Genomic DNA, 16,043 nt, shown 5'->3' on the forward strand with positions numbered 1-16,043 from the left:
TGGCTGGTTGTCCCACCTCTCTTTCTCTATCTCTCTCTTTCATGGAAGAAATAAACTTTAAAAAGAGAACATAATTTCAGTTTCTCAGTGTGAATTATAATACAAGTTCCATGCATGATTATCAAATTTCAATTCTTTCAGAAAAAAATTCTTTAAAAATAAAAGTGATAGATTGAGGAGCTAAAAAATAAGTTAACCTGGACCAGCAGATAGCGTAATGGTTATGTTACTGGACTCCCATGTAGTCGACCATGGCATGAGTTCCATACCTAGCAACTTTAAATCACTCCAGGCATGTGTGCACACGTGCCAAGATCCCGAGAGGAGATGGAGGAGAAGAGATTGTGGTGTGGCCATCATCCCTGAGGGATGATTTCTCACTTTCTGTCTCTCTGTCTCTCTGGGAAGCACATGAGCCCCATAGCAAAGATCTCTCAAAAAATTAATTAATTAGTTAATTAATCATCATAGCATAAAATATATCATTTATAATCACTTTAATTGATAACACCAATGTTAGTGAATGATATTTAAGGACGATCACAAAAAGATTATGTGTAACCAATAGTTTATTTTTATAAGCCTTCCATAAATATAAAGTGCTATATAATATGAGTGTATGTAACAGGGTAAATAACATATCTTTGTATCCATAACCACTACTTTTCATAATAAGTATACCAAGATTTTGAAATGCATGCCAAAAACACTTAACCAATTATAATATGTAAACTATATATGTCATATGATTTTTACCTATTAGCCATAAATCTGTTCCTTTCTATTTTTAAAACACAGCCTTTAAAAATTATGCCTGCAATAAACTGATATTAAGGTTAAATTGTTCATAAATGTCCTATCTAGTTTAATATGCTTAACAAATGCATAAACAGATATATTTCTAAAGAGCAAACTCAAACTTACTTTAGATTCAGAGAGTTTGTGAGCAACAAGGAATCTTAGAAATCATTTTGTCCAATCCTCCTCATGTGACAAATAACAACACAGAGGTCTAGAAAGTTTGTGAGGTACATGTAATTTTCTCTCTTATCTCTCTGCCAAGCTTTATAAGAAAGTTTCTATTAGCATTTCTTTTGCAGATAAAGGATGTGTATCTTGCTTCATTGACACCTTGTCAGGGTGTCCATAAAGTTTGTGAATACAATGTCTTAGAGAAATAAAGGGGAAAAATGAGAAACTTGATTATAATGGAAGCCATGATGCACAGCCAAAATATGGAGCAGGGACAGACCTGGCCAGGGTTGACAATGCTCACTGCCACCAGAAGCATCAAACCTTTGACACTGATAAGTGGAACCATTTGAAATTTTATTACTAAAGCTAGCCAGATACCAGATTGTTCTTTTAATGTGTATAACCTTATTAAAGGCAATTAGATTATTTATGCAAAAGCAAAATTATTAATTGTATACAAGAGTCAATCTTCAGTGTGAAAGCTTTTCCAGATTACATGTTCTTAAGAGAAAAAAATTAACTTTTAATTTCTTAATGAATGCTTTTCCTCTTGATTTTGATGTGCCAGAATTACTGAATCCACTTTGCTGAAAGAAAATATTAAAGAAAATAACAGTCAGATATACAAATACAGTACAAAAATAAGCCCATAGCTAAAATTTTAATGACAATGACTCATGCAAGGGTAGTGGTGGATTGAGCATTCTAGTTTTCCTTATACTCTTGAATTCATCACTGTGGCTTTGATCATACTACGTACCAGGTGACCGGTACCCACATACTATGTTTGTGAGATGCCCAAGAATCAAACCTGAATAGCTTATATGTAACATAAAAATGCAATTTCTATATGTTAGATATAGACAGGGAGGAAGACACAAAGATTTCTGAGTCTTTCGGTAGCCACACCCACTAAGCCATGCCACAGCCTTCTGAAAGACTAAAAGTGTTAGAGCTACCACCATGCACCTCTAGACTCATAATAAAAGATCATGTTAAGATTGCCAGATTAGGAAGAAACGTGAATATGAAAATTGTCTGAGGGAAGCAGAAAATAGAAAGTAAAGTATGAATATAATTAGGTTTGTTCTTATAACTGATTCTGCAGCCTGATGGAACGTGGGTTTCTGAATATTTTTCAGAGCACTTTCCAGATGTAGCTCATTAATATCAGGCATTTGTCATTAAGTTCCATACTTGGATCCTATGTAGGAATTCCAAATGTTCCTCTTTTATTCAGATACCAACAAGACATCAGGAAAATAAATACCTTTCCCATAGTGCTGTTGACTATCTACTCAATATCATTTTGGTAATTCTATTTATATACTATTTAATTCAAAAATAAAATGTACATATTAGCTTTAAAAAACGAGTTTCATAGGATTTTGTTTAGAAAATCTACTGTATACCGTTTGCGTATTTTAAATCAGCCTTTAAACCTTTATGTCTAGTTTACAGAAAGTGTTAGTTAAAAAAATACAGGTCCTTGAAGTTTTATTATCACATTATACTAAATAGCCCAAATTATAGTAACATTGGTCTTAAACTAAGAAAACACTTAGATACTATATATAATACAGAATTATATAGAACTATCTCTAATTTTTTCTTTTGAAAGTAACATTAGAGGCATTTAGAGTGGTAATCAAATTTGGTTAAAAATATTCAAGTGCAAGTGCAAAACTTCATTTGCAGAAATGAACTTCAATTTGAACAGCAATTCATGTAGAACTGTTCATCCATTTTTGTTTAAAAATGGAAATTAAAAGAAATAAATGAATTCTGCTTAATTGTATCTATGGTATGATATCAGAAGACAATATAACTGTTGATTGCTTTTATACCACGAAACAAAATTCCACTATAGCATAACTATCTGTAGTTAAACTTGTAACTAAATACAATTAATACAATTTTTTATTTTATTGAGAACATCTTTTTCAACAATACTAAATGCTCATTCGCACTAGTAAAAGTGATATAATTCCCTGCAGAAAATGTCATTTACCCATAACTTTCGAGTAACAAGGTTCACAGTGTATTGTCTGTCTATAAATCCAAATACTGTCACCAGCTTGTAGATTTTCCAAAGGTCGTTTGCATATTTCACACTAAAGAAGAATAAAAACAAAATCAGTTTACATTAAGTAAATTGTCTCTTTGAAGGAAAAGAATAGAAAAATGTTTTCAGAACCACCCTCCATAGCAACACTCAGCTGGAGCCTCCAGAGAAATGGGAGGGAAACTGAGAGTATACTAGTCCATAATCCATGTGGCAAACTTTTCAGATAAATCCTCACAACGTTTATCTACCAGGGAGGTGCACTTCGGAGCACGTCCATCTATCTCATTCACAATGAAGCAGATATAAATTTCCAAAAGTTGGTTATGCCAAGGTGATAGAGATGGTAACCCAGAGTCACACAGATACAATTACTGACAAATGCGGAACTAGAACTCGGGTCTTCAAATTCCTAGTTAAAGACTTCTATAATTACACCAAAAACTATAATGTTTATTTGGAGAATGAAAAGAAATAGTCTATGAAAACACACACTGCAAAGCATCCTACTAATAAAACCTTTATTAAAATTTATAATAGTAAGCCACAATTCATTACGATTAATCATGCTCTCAAAAGCAGACTGAGTTTCGACTGCTGTTAAATTCGTTGGTCCTAATTTTATGGTTTAAGAGTTGCTAGCTTTCTTTTTAACAATTTCCTTTCCTTTTTTAAATATTTCATTATATATTGTATGTAATATGTGATTCATTAAAATACCAGGAAAACTTTTATTACAAGTGTTTATTTTTGCATAGATTTAAATCTATAGGGTAAGAGCGAATGAACATGTCAGTAATCAACTCTAAGCCTAAAGTCAAGATAATAATTCCAAACCTTGCGATATAGGCTGCAAAATTCTGAGAAATATTTAAAATAGTGCATTATTAATGTGAATTATAGTATTTTTGAAAGTTTTAACTTCATTCTTGTATATCATTAAATAATTATTTTTATTTCAGCCATTATGCAATTTTATTTAAGTTAAGTAAAATACATGCCTCCTTACCTTAAAGCAGGTGGAATGGCAGCAAATTTGCAATTCATCTAAAATCATTTTAGTTTCTACACCCAAGGGTTTTCGGCAGTAAGTACACATATCTCTTTCAATGACAGACCTATAGAAATATAAATAATTGAAAATAAAGTTACCATTGTACAAAAGTTGGATATATTCCTTACAACATCACATGGAAATGATTTGTTAATGTTGATGATGCTTTGGGAAATAGGATTAAAATAAATTTCACAGTTTACTTATTCTAGTAACAGAATAACAGAATTGAGTCTTCTAGTTATACTGAAATGACACCAAACAATGAACTTGCAGCAAAATATCCAATTATTAATTTTTAGCAATCAAGGATGCATCTGGGTAGGACAAAAATGTTGTTCCCTAGTTGAACTAAGTCAAAAATACCCCTTGAAACTAAAAGAGGGCTTTTAATCATTAATTTAACATATCATCTTACATATTTCATGGAAAAATTAGGTAGCAGATTCATATAAATATTGAACTCTCAGAACACTCAATAGAAATAGAAATCCATTCAAGGGCAGGTTAGTAAAATCCCAAATAATGCATCTATCATGCTGGAATTTAAGGGACTAGAGTTACCAAACCCTCTTCATGGTGTCATTGTGAGACTCCAGATACAGAGATTCTTATCATGACAAAATGTCTACTTTCCAACAAGATATAACCCTGTCACAAATTCAATAAGGGAAAATGTTTGGGTTTTTTTTTTTTTTTTTTGCTTATTTTGGAAAAATAACATTCAACAGTAAATTAACTGTAGATGTGATCAGCAGAATATAAAATTCCTTGGGTCACATCAGATCCTTATTAAAGGATTCTTTTCCTTTTGGAAGGTCTTAGGACCCTCTTAAATAGTACCCTGCAGAGTTTATGAGTTTGGGAATGCTAATGTGTAGGCCTGAAATTTCTGGGGAGTAGAATACATAATGGAGCGATGAAATAAAAAGAGCTAGTACTTATGTAGGGCTTCACTTGTGCAGTGTTTTTATTTTCCATGCACTTTACTTATATAAACTTATTTATTGTATAAAACATTCCTAAGAAGCCAGTACTAATAGTCCTGTCATTTTATAGAAAGAAAATGGAGGCACAGAAAGGTAAGTAACTTGCCACTGTCATAAAGCCAGTGAGTGACAGAGCCGAGATTTGAATGGAGGCAACACAGGCCCAGAGTCTTTGGCCTGCCAGAAGGTCTGCTGGGGTCACTGTACTGAAGTGAGCTAGTCATGCCTAGGAATCACTACTCTATCACCTGACCCAGGAAGAGGAATAGAAGGGAGGTAAAATGGAAAGGAAGAGGAGAGAGAGGAATGAGATGGAGTACATAAACCTTGCCTAGTTGTATACTTTCAGTCATTATAATAACTTCTCCCTAATTTTTATACATACAAATATTTCCTTCCTTTAATTCTCTCTATGGCTATTGCTTATATTATTGGGTCATTGAAAAAGTCATGATGTATTTTTCTATGTTTTTCTATGAAAAAATGTATCATGACTTTTCTGACAACCCCATGTAGATGCCTGCAAATATTTTCCTGTGGCTTATCCATATATATGCAGACATTTGTATGCACACACTTAAACTCCCATTTCAGCCTATAAGCACTCATCAAGAGCAGAAAACAAGAGCTCTAGGTTACAGTATTTGCCCGTTCCACAGGCACTGAGCTAGAAGCCGAGAATACAGAGAGGTAAGAGTCTCCCCTCTAACGAGAAGCTCCTTCCTCTGGGGAGGCCAGATATGTGATTCAATGATCGCAGCATAATGTGCAAGTTCAATGATTGCACATAAAATGGACATGTGAAAAGAGTTAGGAGAGCACAGGTAGGAACTAAACCAGCTCTTACAGTGAAGTCAGGAGAAGCCGGCCAGAAAAAGTGTCAAAGATGAAGGAGCTCTTTTTTCTCCCCCCAATTTTTAGTATTTATTTATTCATTTATTTTAATTTGAACACAGAGATATAGATAGAGAAAGCGAGAAAGCAAGCTGCCAGGTCTGGAACCCAAACCATGGTCGGCATGTGGGAGTCCAGCACCTCACCACCACACCACCTGCTGGCCCTAAAGCTGCTCTTGAGGTGGGCTTGGTGACTGGGGGGAAGGACACATGGCAGAGGAATTCCAAGCACAGTGAACAGAGTACACAAAGGTCCTTGTCTATGAGTGTATCTGAACTGTTTGAGCATTAGTTGGGAGCAGTTCTGGAGGCCCACAGAAACTGTGCAAAGGGAGTTGGTCTTTACCCTATAAAGTGGAAAGCCACTCTCAATGGAACAGATGTGCTTAGATAAGAACTGGGAGCACATGGCCAATTTTGAACAATACTCAACAGCAAAATTATTTGACCGGTATTATGGAAAACTGACTTTTGCATTATGACTAAGCAACATTTCAAGGGCCACTTTAGGAACGAGAACAGGAAATCCCTCCCATTAACAGCAATACTTTCATGAGGAATGTTTTCCTTCCTTCTGTTAATAATAGAAATAAGGGCCCAAGGAAAGCTCCGCTGTTGGCACTGCCCCTATTAAGAGCATACAGTTAGTAGAAGATACTTTCGAAGCATTATGAAAAACTTAGTTCTGTGTTTTGGGTTATCTAGACATTACTTGTACTTCTCAAGCTCGTGTAGATGACTTACTCTGCCACAATGTAGGACCTAAACACAGGATACTGGGCACAGCATTGATAATGGACAAGCTCTTGTAAAAGTGTCAGAAACAGGATACAACTTTTTTTAGTTCATTTACTTTATTCATGATAGAGAGTACATGTACATGCATGAGAGAAAGCAGGGTGAGGAGAGAGAGGGAGCACCTTGACAGGATCCTATCATGCCACGACCCACTTTCCCCAGCCCTCCATCCCGTCAGGATTCTGGACACATGTGCATGCACTCACACGTTTTCAAGCTGACCTGTGGATCCAAACCTGCAGCTGGCCATGTGGCTTCTAGCACTGCAGTTTGGTTTTGCTACTGACTATACTGACAGGCTGGGTCTAGGGGATAATGTCGGTTCATTCATATTTCACTGATCAAATGGAACAAGGGTCATATTTTCAATGAAACATTCATCAAGGACCTTTTAGGTACCAAATGTTGCATTTAGAAGCTTTAGAAGGTTATATATAAAAGTAAGTTATGTCCATCAGTACTATAAAAAAAAAAAGTTATGTCCTCACCCTCATTGAGGTTCCAGCCCCTGCTATAGAGAAACACTGTCAGTGAAATATCAAACATTTGCATTATGGCTTGGTTCCAAGGGTTGGGCTGAAATTCTCATTGTTTATTTTCATTTATTGTATAGGAAATCTGCAGACCACACTCTCATGTCACCTATGTGCCCCACTGAACATTAAATAGTAAAAAAGGACAACCATTAGCAAAAGCCTAGCATGAGGCCAGTTCAGCAGCACTAAATCAATACTCATCATAATCCCACTCCTGGGAACTGAGGTTGGGCTCACAGTGGGTCATAGCAGCATCTGCAGGCAGCTATTTGTAAGGCGAGCTGGCTTTGGAAAAACTCAAGGAGGCAGGGCTGAGGGTACAGCTTAGTGATAACCATAAAGCCTGGACACTGATAATGTGGCAAGATGGGGACTCCTGGGAATCACCGACAGCAGAAGGGCTGCCCTGGGAGGCAGCTAAAAGGCATGGAAAGGTCTTTTAGAATAAAGTGCATCAAAAATCAAAGAACAGCAACAGCTAGGAAGCCAAGAAGGAAATTCCTGGCTGCAGAGGTTGTTAGGGGTTGTACTTTGCTCTGTTAACGTATGTACATAAGAAGTAATAACAAGAGAGTCATCTCCGAGGAAAAAGACAGAAAAGACAAACATATACATATATTGGGTCATCTGAAAAGTCATGACATACTTTTCTACATTTTTCTATGAAAAAATGCACCATGACTTTTCCAATGATCCAATACATACATGCAAGTTGCGTGCACATATACATATACTTGTAGATATGAAAATAAAGACACACTCACCTATCTGAAGTTGAGTAGACAGTTTGGATGTATTTTCCAGAAATATTCTCCTGATATCCATCCTTTGATGACTTACTAGAAACAATCAAATATGGACATTTAAGAAGCAGCTGTTTTCGTTAGTATTAATGCATAGCCCATATGCAGATAAGGAAATACACACACATGCACATACACACACACACACACACACACACACACACACACCCTCACGTAGCTTTCTTCTTCTTTTTGATGTTACAAAGTAGGATGATGAACTGACATCTTTTCTTTTAATCTGCAAAAATATTGATGCTCAAACCATCTCTAAGCTGACACATCTACTAAAGTAAGTAGGGAATGGGGTAAGGAGTGCAGGAATAGCATGAAGAGAAAAGAATCTCATAATTTTTCATGAAATTTCTACCTGCACCTCCCTTACTTCCTTAAAAATAGCTATATGTATTTCATCAAAGATGAAACACAAAGCATGATAGTTCTAGTTCATATGCACATACACCATTCACAGGGAGAAACAGATACTCTTGAAATTTTAGAGAAAATTCTAGAAATGTTTATTTTTACTTGAAAACATCAAAGAGGGAATAATTGAAAATGAAAGCAAAAGAAGCATAATTTTGAACATTCCTCTTTTTTCTATTTCATGGATTGTCCCAGTTTGTAACCATCACTCTCCTGGAGACAAATCAAATCTGTAATGCACTAGCCAGCTGGCTGTCAGAGTTGCTTCCCAAGGACTTCTGCTACCTAGGAGCATATTAGGACTGGAAGCAGTATGTCCCTATTACTTCAAACAGTGACTGGGACTCCATGACCCCCACTTGGGATTTTTAATGAATAAATCTCTCTCGCCCCCAAACTGCCTTTAGGCAGACTGCTGTCAGAACTAGAATCTACTAAGGAACCAGCAGTTACCGTAATGGCTATGTCACTGGACTCCCACATAGTCAACCACGGTTTGCGTCCCGGACCCGGTGGCTTAAAACTCACGCCAGGCACGTGTGCGTGTGTGCCCAAGATCCCGAGAGGAGAATGGAGGAGAAGGGATTGCGGCGTGACCATCCCCCCTGGGGGGTGATTTCTCGCTTTCTGTCTCTCTGTCTCTCTCTGTCTGTCTGGCGAGCGCACGCGCCCTATAGTGAAAACCTCTCCAAAAAAACCCCACTAGAATCTACTTTATGCAATACATAACCCTACATGCTAAATAAAAGTCTGCACACATTTACACATAATGTATATGTCCTTAGTAGACTTTATAGATGAGGACACTGAGACTTGAAGAGGAACTTTGGCAAGACTACATCATTAGAAACGACAGAGAAGGATTCTGCCTCAAATCGGATTCTAAGGACTACACTGCACTGTCAATGTAGATTTCAGGTAATTTAGGGATATTTGAGGCAAATCACCCTCCTAGTTCAGTTGCTTTGGGGAAGTCAATTCTTCTAGAGTTTTCTTCCCTGCAAATCGTTGACCTGATACTTTCACAGTATAAATACTATGTTTTAATAATGTTGGTTCTAAAAATTGTATGTATGTCAGTAACATCTAAAGATTGCAGAATTTCTGTTCACAAATTTGGGGTAGAGTCTAAGAATTTTCACTTCTAACTCCTAGGTGATACTGATGATGCTGGCCTAGAGATCATCTTTGAGAATTACTACTCTTTATGTATATGTGATACACATGTGCATATATATGCACTATATTTATAAAATTAAGCTATAGCCACCATAATTAAATAATTCAAGTATGTTTTAGTCTTGGCACATCAATGAGTCAAGTTCATATTCTTTTATTCATCTACCCAATAAATGAAAAAATCCAGAGAATCATGTTTAATAGAATATTCCTAGTTCTAAAATATTTGCCATTGCTTAAAAAAATGAATTTTGTTACTGGCATCAGTTCCTATGTGACATTTCTTTAAAAAGCAAAATATATTGGTGTGATATCTCATAGGGTAACAATGTGTCAGAAGTTATTCTGTAAATATACAGTAGAAGCCTAAGTTGTGTTAAAGTGTATTGGTCTGAGAAAGCCTCTGTGCTCCTGCTTTAGTTTTTGTAAGCAAACTGCAAACTCACTTGGAAAACTGCTTCTTCAGCGAGTTGCTGAGTTATAGCCAATCACAGTAGCCACATTTCAGTCAATCCCAGAAAGGCCACCCTTTAAACTGTGTTAATGCAGGCAAACATCAAGCTGCAACCAATCCAATTATTTCTCTACCTCATTCTCCCACTTTCATTGTTGGACCTCACATCCCTTTCTTGATTATGAATATATTCAACCAGGAGGCTACCTGGAGTCCCTTGGAAGCCATTCTGAGGTTTGTGGGTTTTTTTTTTTTTTTACTCAATTAAACTCTATTAAATTATGAAGTTTTCCTTTTAACCTTTTTTTTTTTAAATTTTACTTTCCACTATTTGATGTCTAGCCTTCACTAATATTAACAACTGATAACTAGTATTATTTTGATACCAGTCATTTATTTACCTATTTCTTTCAAATTTAGTAACTACCTACTTTAAAACATATTCTCAAGTATTTCATATTTTGGGTTAATTAAAAAACAACAGAAATTAGTGATTTGAACTTACCATATAGTGAGAATTGAATTAAGAAGAATACAGACTGCAATTTATAAGGTAATTTATGAGTGAGTTTGAGAAACTTTTTGGAGCATGTTACTGACTTCTTGACATGTACTGAATTTTCTAAAGGCCCCCCAGGGTCCCCTCCACAAGACCCCCCTGGACTTAGGCCTCTTTGAATGGCTCTGATTAACACATGTCACTAATATCCGTGTCACATACATGTGCCCCACTGTTACTTTAGTGGCCCCACAATTGGTCCAGTTCTTGTTTTTATAATCCTTGAAAAGCAAATGGATCCCAGACCCCTGACTTTGACATTTTACTTTAACATCCATTATTTCAAGCAACAGATCTCAGAGGACATCCATTCCCTGTAATTTGGGCAAGAGTGTGTCTACTCAAGGTTATGCCTTTATTTTAGATGGCTGATAAGCCATCTAAATGAACCACTTAATTAAAGTGGGACTTCAAATGCATAGGAATATGTGTATAATTATATAAAGCTTACTACAATTCTATATATATAGTCATATATATTTGTTGAGGATTTTCAAATGACAATTTTATTAGTATATATACATTCTATTAAAATATTATTTATCCTATCTAATAACTATGATTATTACCATTTCTGCCTCCTGGAAACATTATAAAGAATTTTATACCTAGAACATAATATACTTTTTTAAAAAAATACAACATGAATCCATTTTTATTCATTTACTTTTCATTATTTTAAATCCTTGGGGGGTACAGCATCACATAGATTCTGTGTCCAATGGTCTTAGCAGGAAGATTGCTTTGGAATTTGACTTGAACTGTGCCACTGTTTCCATGGGCTCGGGTAACCTTTCCCCAGATTACTCTGGTTTGATTTGTTTGCCACCAGGAGTCACTGGTTTTTTTTGCTTTGTGCACATAAGCACACCTCTTGCCTAAATAGAATTCCATTTCATCTCATGCATAAACACCCTCAATTTTAAGAAGAGCTGTGTGCTCCCTTTAGTTCCTGAGACCCTGCTGATAGCCAGCAAAAATGGCCTTGGACCACAGCCTTACAGACATAGTTGCCTTTTAGAAGTCTTGTTCCCAGCAGGCCGCCACAGGCTCCAAGATGGTGGAAAGAATGAACCTAATACACTTTTAAATCTTCTTCTATTTCAAAGAAGCATAGTTTAAAATAATAACATCTTTTGTTAAATACAGATTATTTCAAAATTATAAAATATATACAGCAAAATACTTGAACTAAATGTCTAATACCTGTTCTCCACATACGTCCTTGTGTACACAACAGTGTCCTTTGGTCCTGCATGCTTAGTTCCAGCACTTGTGCTGTAACACAAACCATTTTACTTCATGTTTAACATTTATTTAGGAAGATTAAAATCAAGGCTATTATCCTATTCAGTGCCAAAATAATGCTCATATATTCCTTGTAGTCTATAATCATTGAAATCTAAAATGTTAAAAATGGAATTAATCCACTTCTGAAAAAATTTCATTTTTATTCCATTTTGTTCTTGACTTTTATTGTCTTGGCCTACTTCCAGAATAGCATTGTAAAAACTGGTCACTTGGTTCCATTTTTGTAGCACATGAAGATAATTTTGGATATTTGTGTAAGATGTGCTTAGTGTCAGTTTCCTTGTTGTCACAGTTCCCATCCATAACTTTTTGCCAAAACCTCAAACAAAAAAGTAGAACTTAATTAACTGTCATGACTCTGACTGAACAGAGCCTTCTGATCTACATAAAGAATGTCAACACTACTGTCACAATTGTGCTTTTTTGAAATCATAGACTTTTTAAGGAAAAAATCACATTTTACACTTTCTTTATCTAAATGTCAAAATAATGATTGAGTTGATATCTCAATACTTTAGTGTAAAGCTATTTACATATACCCTCAAACAAAATTAGAAATTTCTTCATTTAAAGAAAGGGGTCAGGTGGAAATTAAAAAAAAAAAAATCAGAAAGAGAGAGAGAGAGAGATTAGTCCTGTCATTTGTCCCGTAACTAACCAAGTACCTGAGATTGTTCCTAGCATCATAAGGATAGGCAGTAGTTCTAGTGGGTTGATTGCGTGGAGCATCCATGAGTCCATTTACTTGGCCATCTGACCTAAGAAAGCAAGTGCAAGTATTTGGCACTTAAAATCAACACTATTTTATTTTATTTTATTAATTTTTAAAATTAATCCACTCAGTTCTCATTATTTTACACATAGTAAACCTTTTTAGGTTTGGCTAGCTTCTGAAGATAAACAAATAGAATACATGAACAAGAACTATTTCATTTCCTCCACAGAAACCATCATCTCACATTGAAGAATAATCTGCAGACATGTGCCACATTATCTAACACGAGGATAGAATACCTTTTTATCAAAGACAGAAACCTTCTGAAATTGATGCCTGTAACATTTTCACACTAGCAATGCTGTGTAAGAAAGCGCTTCATGTAAAATATCTCTGCGAGTTTATCAATTTAATGGAAAGGATCCAGGGTTTGCTTTGAGAAATTCTGTTTTCCGGTTTTGTTTTTGTTTTTGTTTTGTTTTGTTTTGTTTTGTTTTTAGTGGAAGACAATACATTTAAGAGTGCAGAAGAACTCTGACCTAGATTTTTGCTAATCTAAAAATGTCACTGTGTTTAATGAAGTGTAGACCTATTTGCTTTTTCCTATGGAACACAAGAAATTTTTAATCTAAGAATAGTGGAAATTTTAGCTCCCTTTTCTCCTTCATGTTAGTAAACTCTGACATTGAAGAGACATGGAAACCTAAAGGACAGTTTCGATCTTAATCAAGTCTTATCATTCTCAAACAGGTTGTTCTTTCCATTTCCAGATAGCTCTATAAAGAAGAAGAAAACTTTGTTCACATATTATTATCTCTGGCAAACAGAAAGTCACCTTCCATTTTACGGCAGATGTTTCAAGAAGCCAAGAAACATACAGCAAAGTTAAAAATTGTACTAAGTAATGAGAAGGTAGAATTAATATGCCTAGAAGGATTTCTATATGATAATTATGTCATTTCAGGAATCATAAAGCTAGTTATAAATTGTTTGAAAATATTTAAATCATATAATATACAATACAAACCCCAATTAAACCAATGGACAACTTCAAAGGATGATAGGTGTGTTTGAAACGTGTTTGCATTGTCCTCAGCAATATAAAATCAAATATCACTAGTTTGCAAAATCTACAAAAAAGAGAAATAATTTGCAAAAAAATACTGTTCTGAAATGAACACCAAAGAGTTCATATAGTGAAGCTTTAAACACCACCATGACTGTATTTGGAGACTGGGCCTGAGCGGGTAATAAAGCTTAAGACAGATTATAAGGGTAGTGCATTAGTCCTTACAAGAAGAGGAAGAGATACCAGGAATCTCTCTCCTTCCTTGCATAAAGGAAAAGTCCTGTGAAGACCCAGCAAGAAGGCAGCCACCTACAAGTCAGGGAGTTAAGTCTCACCAGAAACGAATCCAAATAGCACCTTGAACTCGGACTGCTAGCCTCCAGATCTGTGAGAAAATAATTTGTGTTGTTTAAGCCACTCAGATTGTGGCATCTCGTTATGGCAACCTGGGCAGACTAATACAGGTACCATTTGTTATGTTTATAATGAGATTGATGTCAATGCCTTCATGAAAGATTTACTTTATGTAATTGTGAATAAAAACCAAGTGTTAGATTGGGGAAAATGTTAGATGTGGGGCAACAAACTCTTTGATGGATTTTGCTCTTCATACAGGTTTTGAGGATGACAGGCTTTTTAAAAGATAAAGCTTTTATTTTGGAGTAATTTTAATTGTGTGAACACAGAACAGAGAGACCCTGTGTAAGCTTCACCAAGCTTTACTAAGGTCAATATCTTACATGTCTTAATAATGACACACTTGTCAAAACTGAGGAATTAATGTTTGTCCCATACTATTAACGAACCTACAAACTTTATTCATACTTCACTAGTTATTCCATTTTTGTCTTTTCTCTGTTCCAGACCCCAGCTCAGTATACTGCCTCACATAATCATTATGTCTCTTTAGTCTTCTAGAGACTGATAATTGCCTAATCTTTGTGTTTCATGAGATAGTGATAGAGTTTATAAAAAGAAAATTCTATCCTGATGACCATACATGATAACATTAATTTTATTTGTTATTTAGAACTACAGAATAGAGAGACAACACTTTGGCAAGCAGTGAAATAGCTTGTAGTGCTTTTAAAAATACAACATAGTTCCATATCCAGATATTCTGATTTAACTGGGTTGAGGGCCAGTGTGGCTCTGAGATTCTTCCAGCTTCACTAGCTAGGCTCACAGGCAGTCAAGGCTGAGAACCTCCCATTAGCAGTAAGGAAGTCCAACATGTTACTCCCCGAAAAAGCACTGATTCTCAAAGTGCGGTCCTAGAACAGCAGGTGGTCCCAATGTACAAAAGTTTGGGAACCAGAAACACCTCTGCCAAAGTATTCTGCTCACATGCCTTAAATAACTCTTAAAAGGGTGAACTTGTGACTCCCAGTGTTTGTCACTTGACCATTTCATTGTCAAAAATGTATCCATGATTGAAACAAATTGCTGAGGTATAACTTCCAATCAACGATCAGAGTTCCGTTTGGTAATTAAATACTGACGCTACAAAACACAACCTCCAATTTCTGTTGAATATTACAGACTTCCAAATGGGATTCTTGAGGAAATACTTCCTACAGTGGAAATTCACCCTGAAAATTGACCTGTCTGAAGCCATCCTCACATACTAGTAGCGAGAATATAAAATGCCGTGGCTGCTTTGAGAATGGTCTGTCAGCTCTTCAAATGGTTAAACACAGAATTACTATATTATTCAGCAATTTCACTCCTATATTTCTAAGAAAAATGAAAACATATTTCCATACAAATACTTGTGCATGAATTATTATTCAGCATTATTCATAATAGTGAATTACACTCAATAGTGGAAACAACCCAGCCATCCATTAACTGATTAATAAGTAAATAAATCTGCCTGGTTGCCTTATCTCTATATAATTTTTTAAAGTATTGCATATTCTTAAAGTCTATAAAATATCTCTGTAAGATTTATTTCACTAAACATTTGGAAAAATACTTCATCATTTAGAATTTGGATAAAAATATTTAAAGTTATTCCTCATGAATCAAATAAAAAAATACAGACCCCTTATCTAAAATACTTGGGATCAAAAGTGGTTTAGATTTCTAATATTTTTGAAGTTTTGACTATTTGCATATACGCAATGAGATATCTTAGAGATAGGATCCAAGTTTAAACACAAAATTCTTTTATGTTCTATTAATTCCTTTCACATATACCAGAAGGCGATTTCA

At 35.3% G+C, this 16,043-nt stretch overlaps 1 protein-coding gene across 4 annotated transcripts in view; it reads right to left on the reverse strand.

Moving 5' to 3' along the window:
* Nucleotides 1–589: 589 nt before the first annotated feature.
* The window catches only part of SCEL (sciellin), a 130,726-nt gene continuing 115,272 nt past the window's right edge, over nucleotides 590–16,043 (reverse strand). For all 4 annotated transcript variants that reach the window (XM_027769758.1, XM_027769757.1, XM_027769756.1 and 1 more), the window contains 6 exons: nucleotides 12,708–12,800; nucleotides 11,938–12,009; nucleotides 8,078–8,152; nucleotides 4,050–4,158; nucleotides 2,987–3,089; nucleotides 590–1,562 (listed from right to left, as the gene is read on the reverse strand). In XM_027769758.1, coding sequence (XP_027625559.1) covers nucleotides 1,546–1,562; nucleotides 2,987–3,089; nucleotides 4,050–4,158; nucleotides 8,078–8,152; nucleotides 11,938–12,009; nucleotides 12,708–12,800 — 469 coding nt within the window. In that variant the 3' untranslated portion in view covers nucleotides 590–1,545. The remainder of the gene's footprint in view (nucleotides 1,563–2,986; nucleotides 3,090–4,049; nucleotides 4,159–8,077; nucleotides 8,153–11,937; nucleotides 12,010–12,707; nucleotides 12,801–16,043) is intronic.

Source organism: Tupaia chinensis, unplaced genomic scaffold (genome assembly GCF_000334495.1).
Source record: "Tupaia chinensis unplaced genomic scaffold, TupChi_1.0 Scaffold000013_1, whole genome shotgun sequence".
NCBI classification, from domain to species: Eukaryota; Metazoa; Chordata; class Mammalia; order Scandentia; family Tupaiidae; genus Tupaia; species Tupaia belangeri.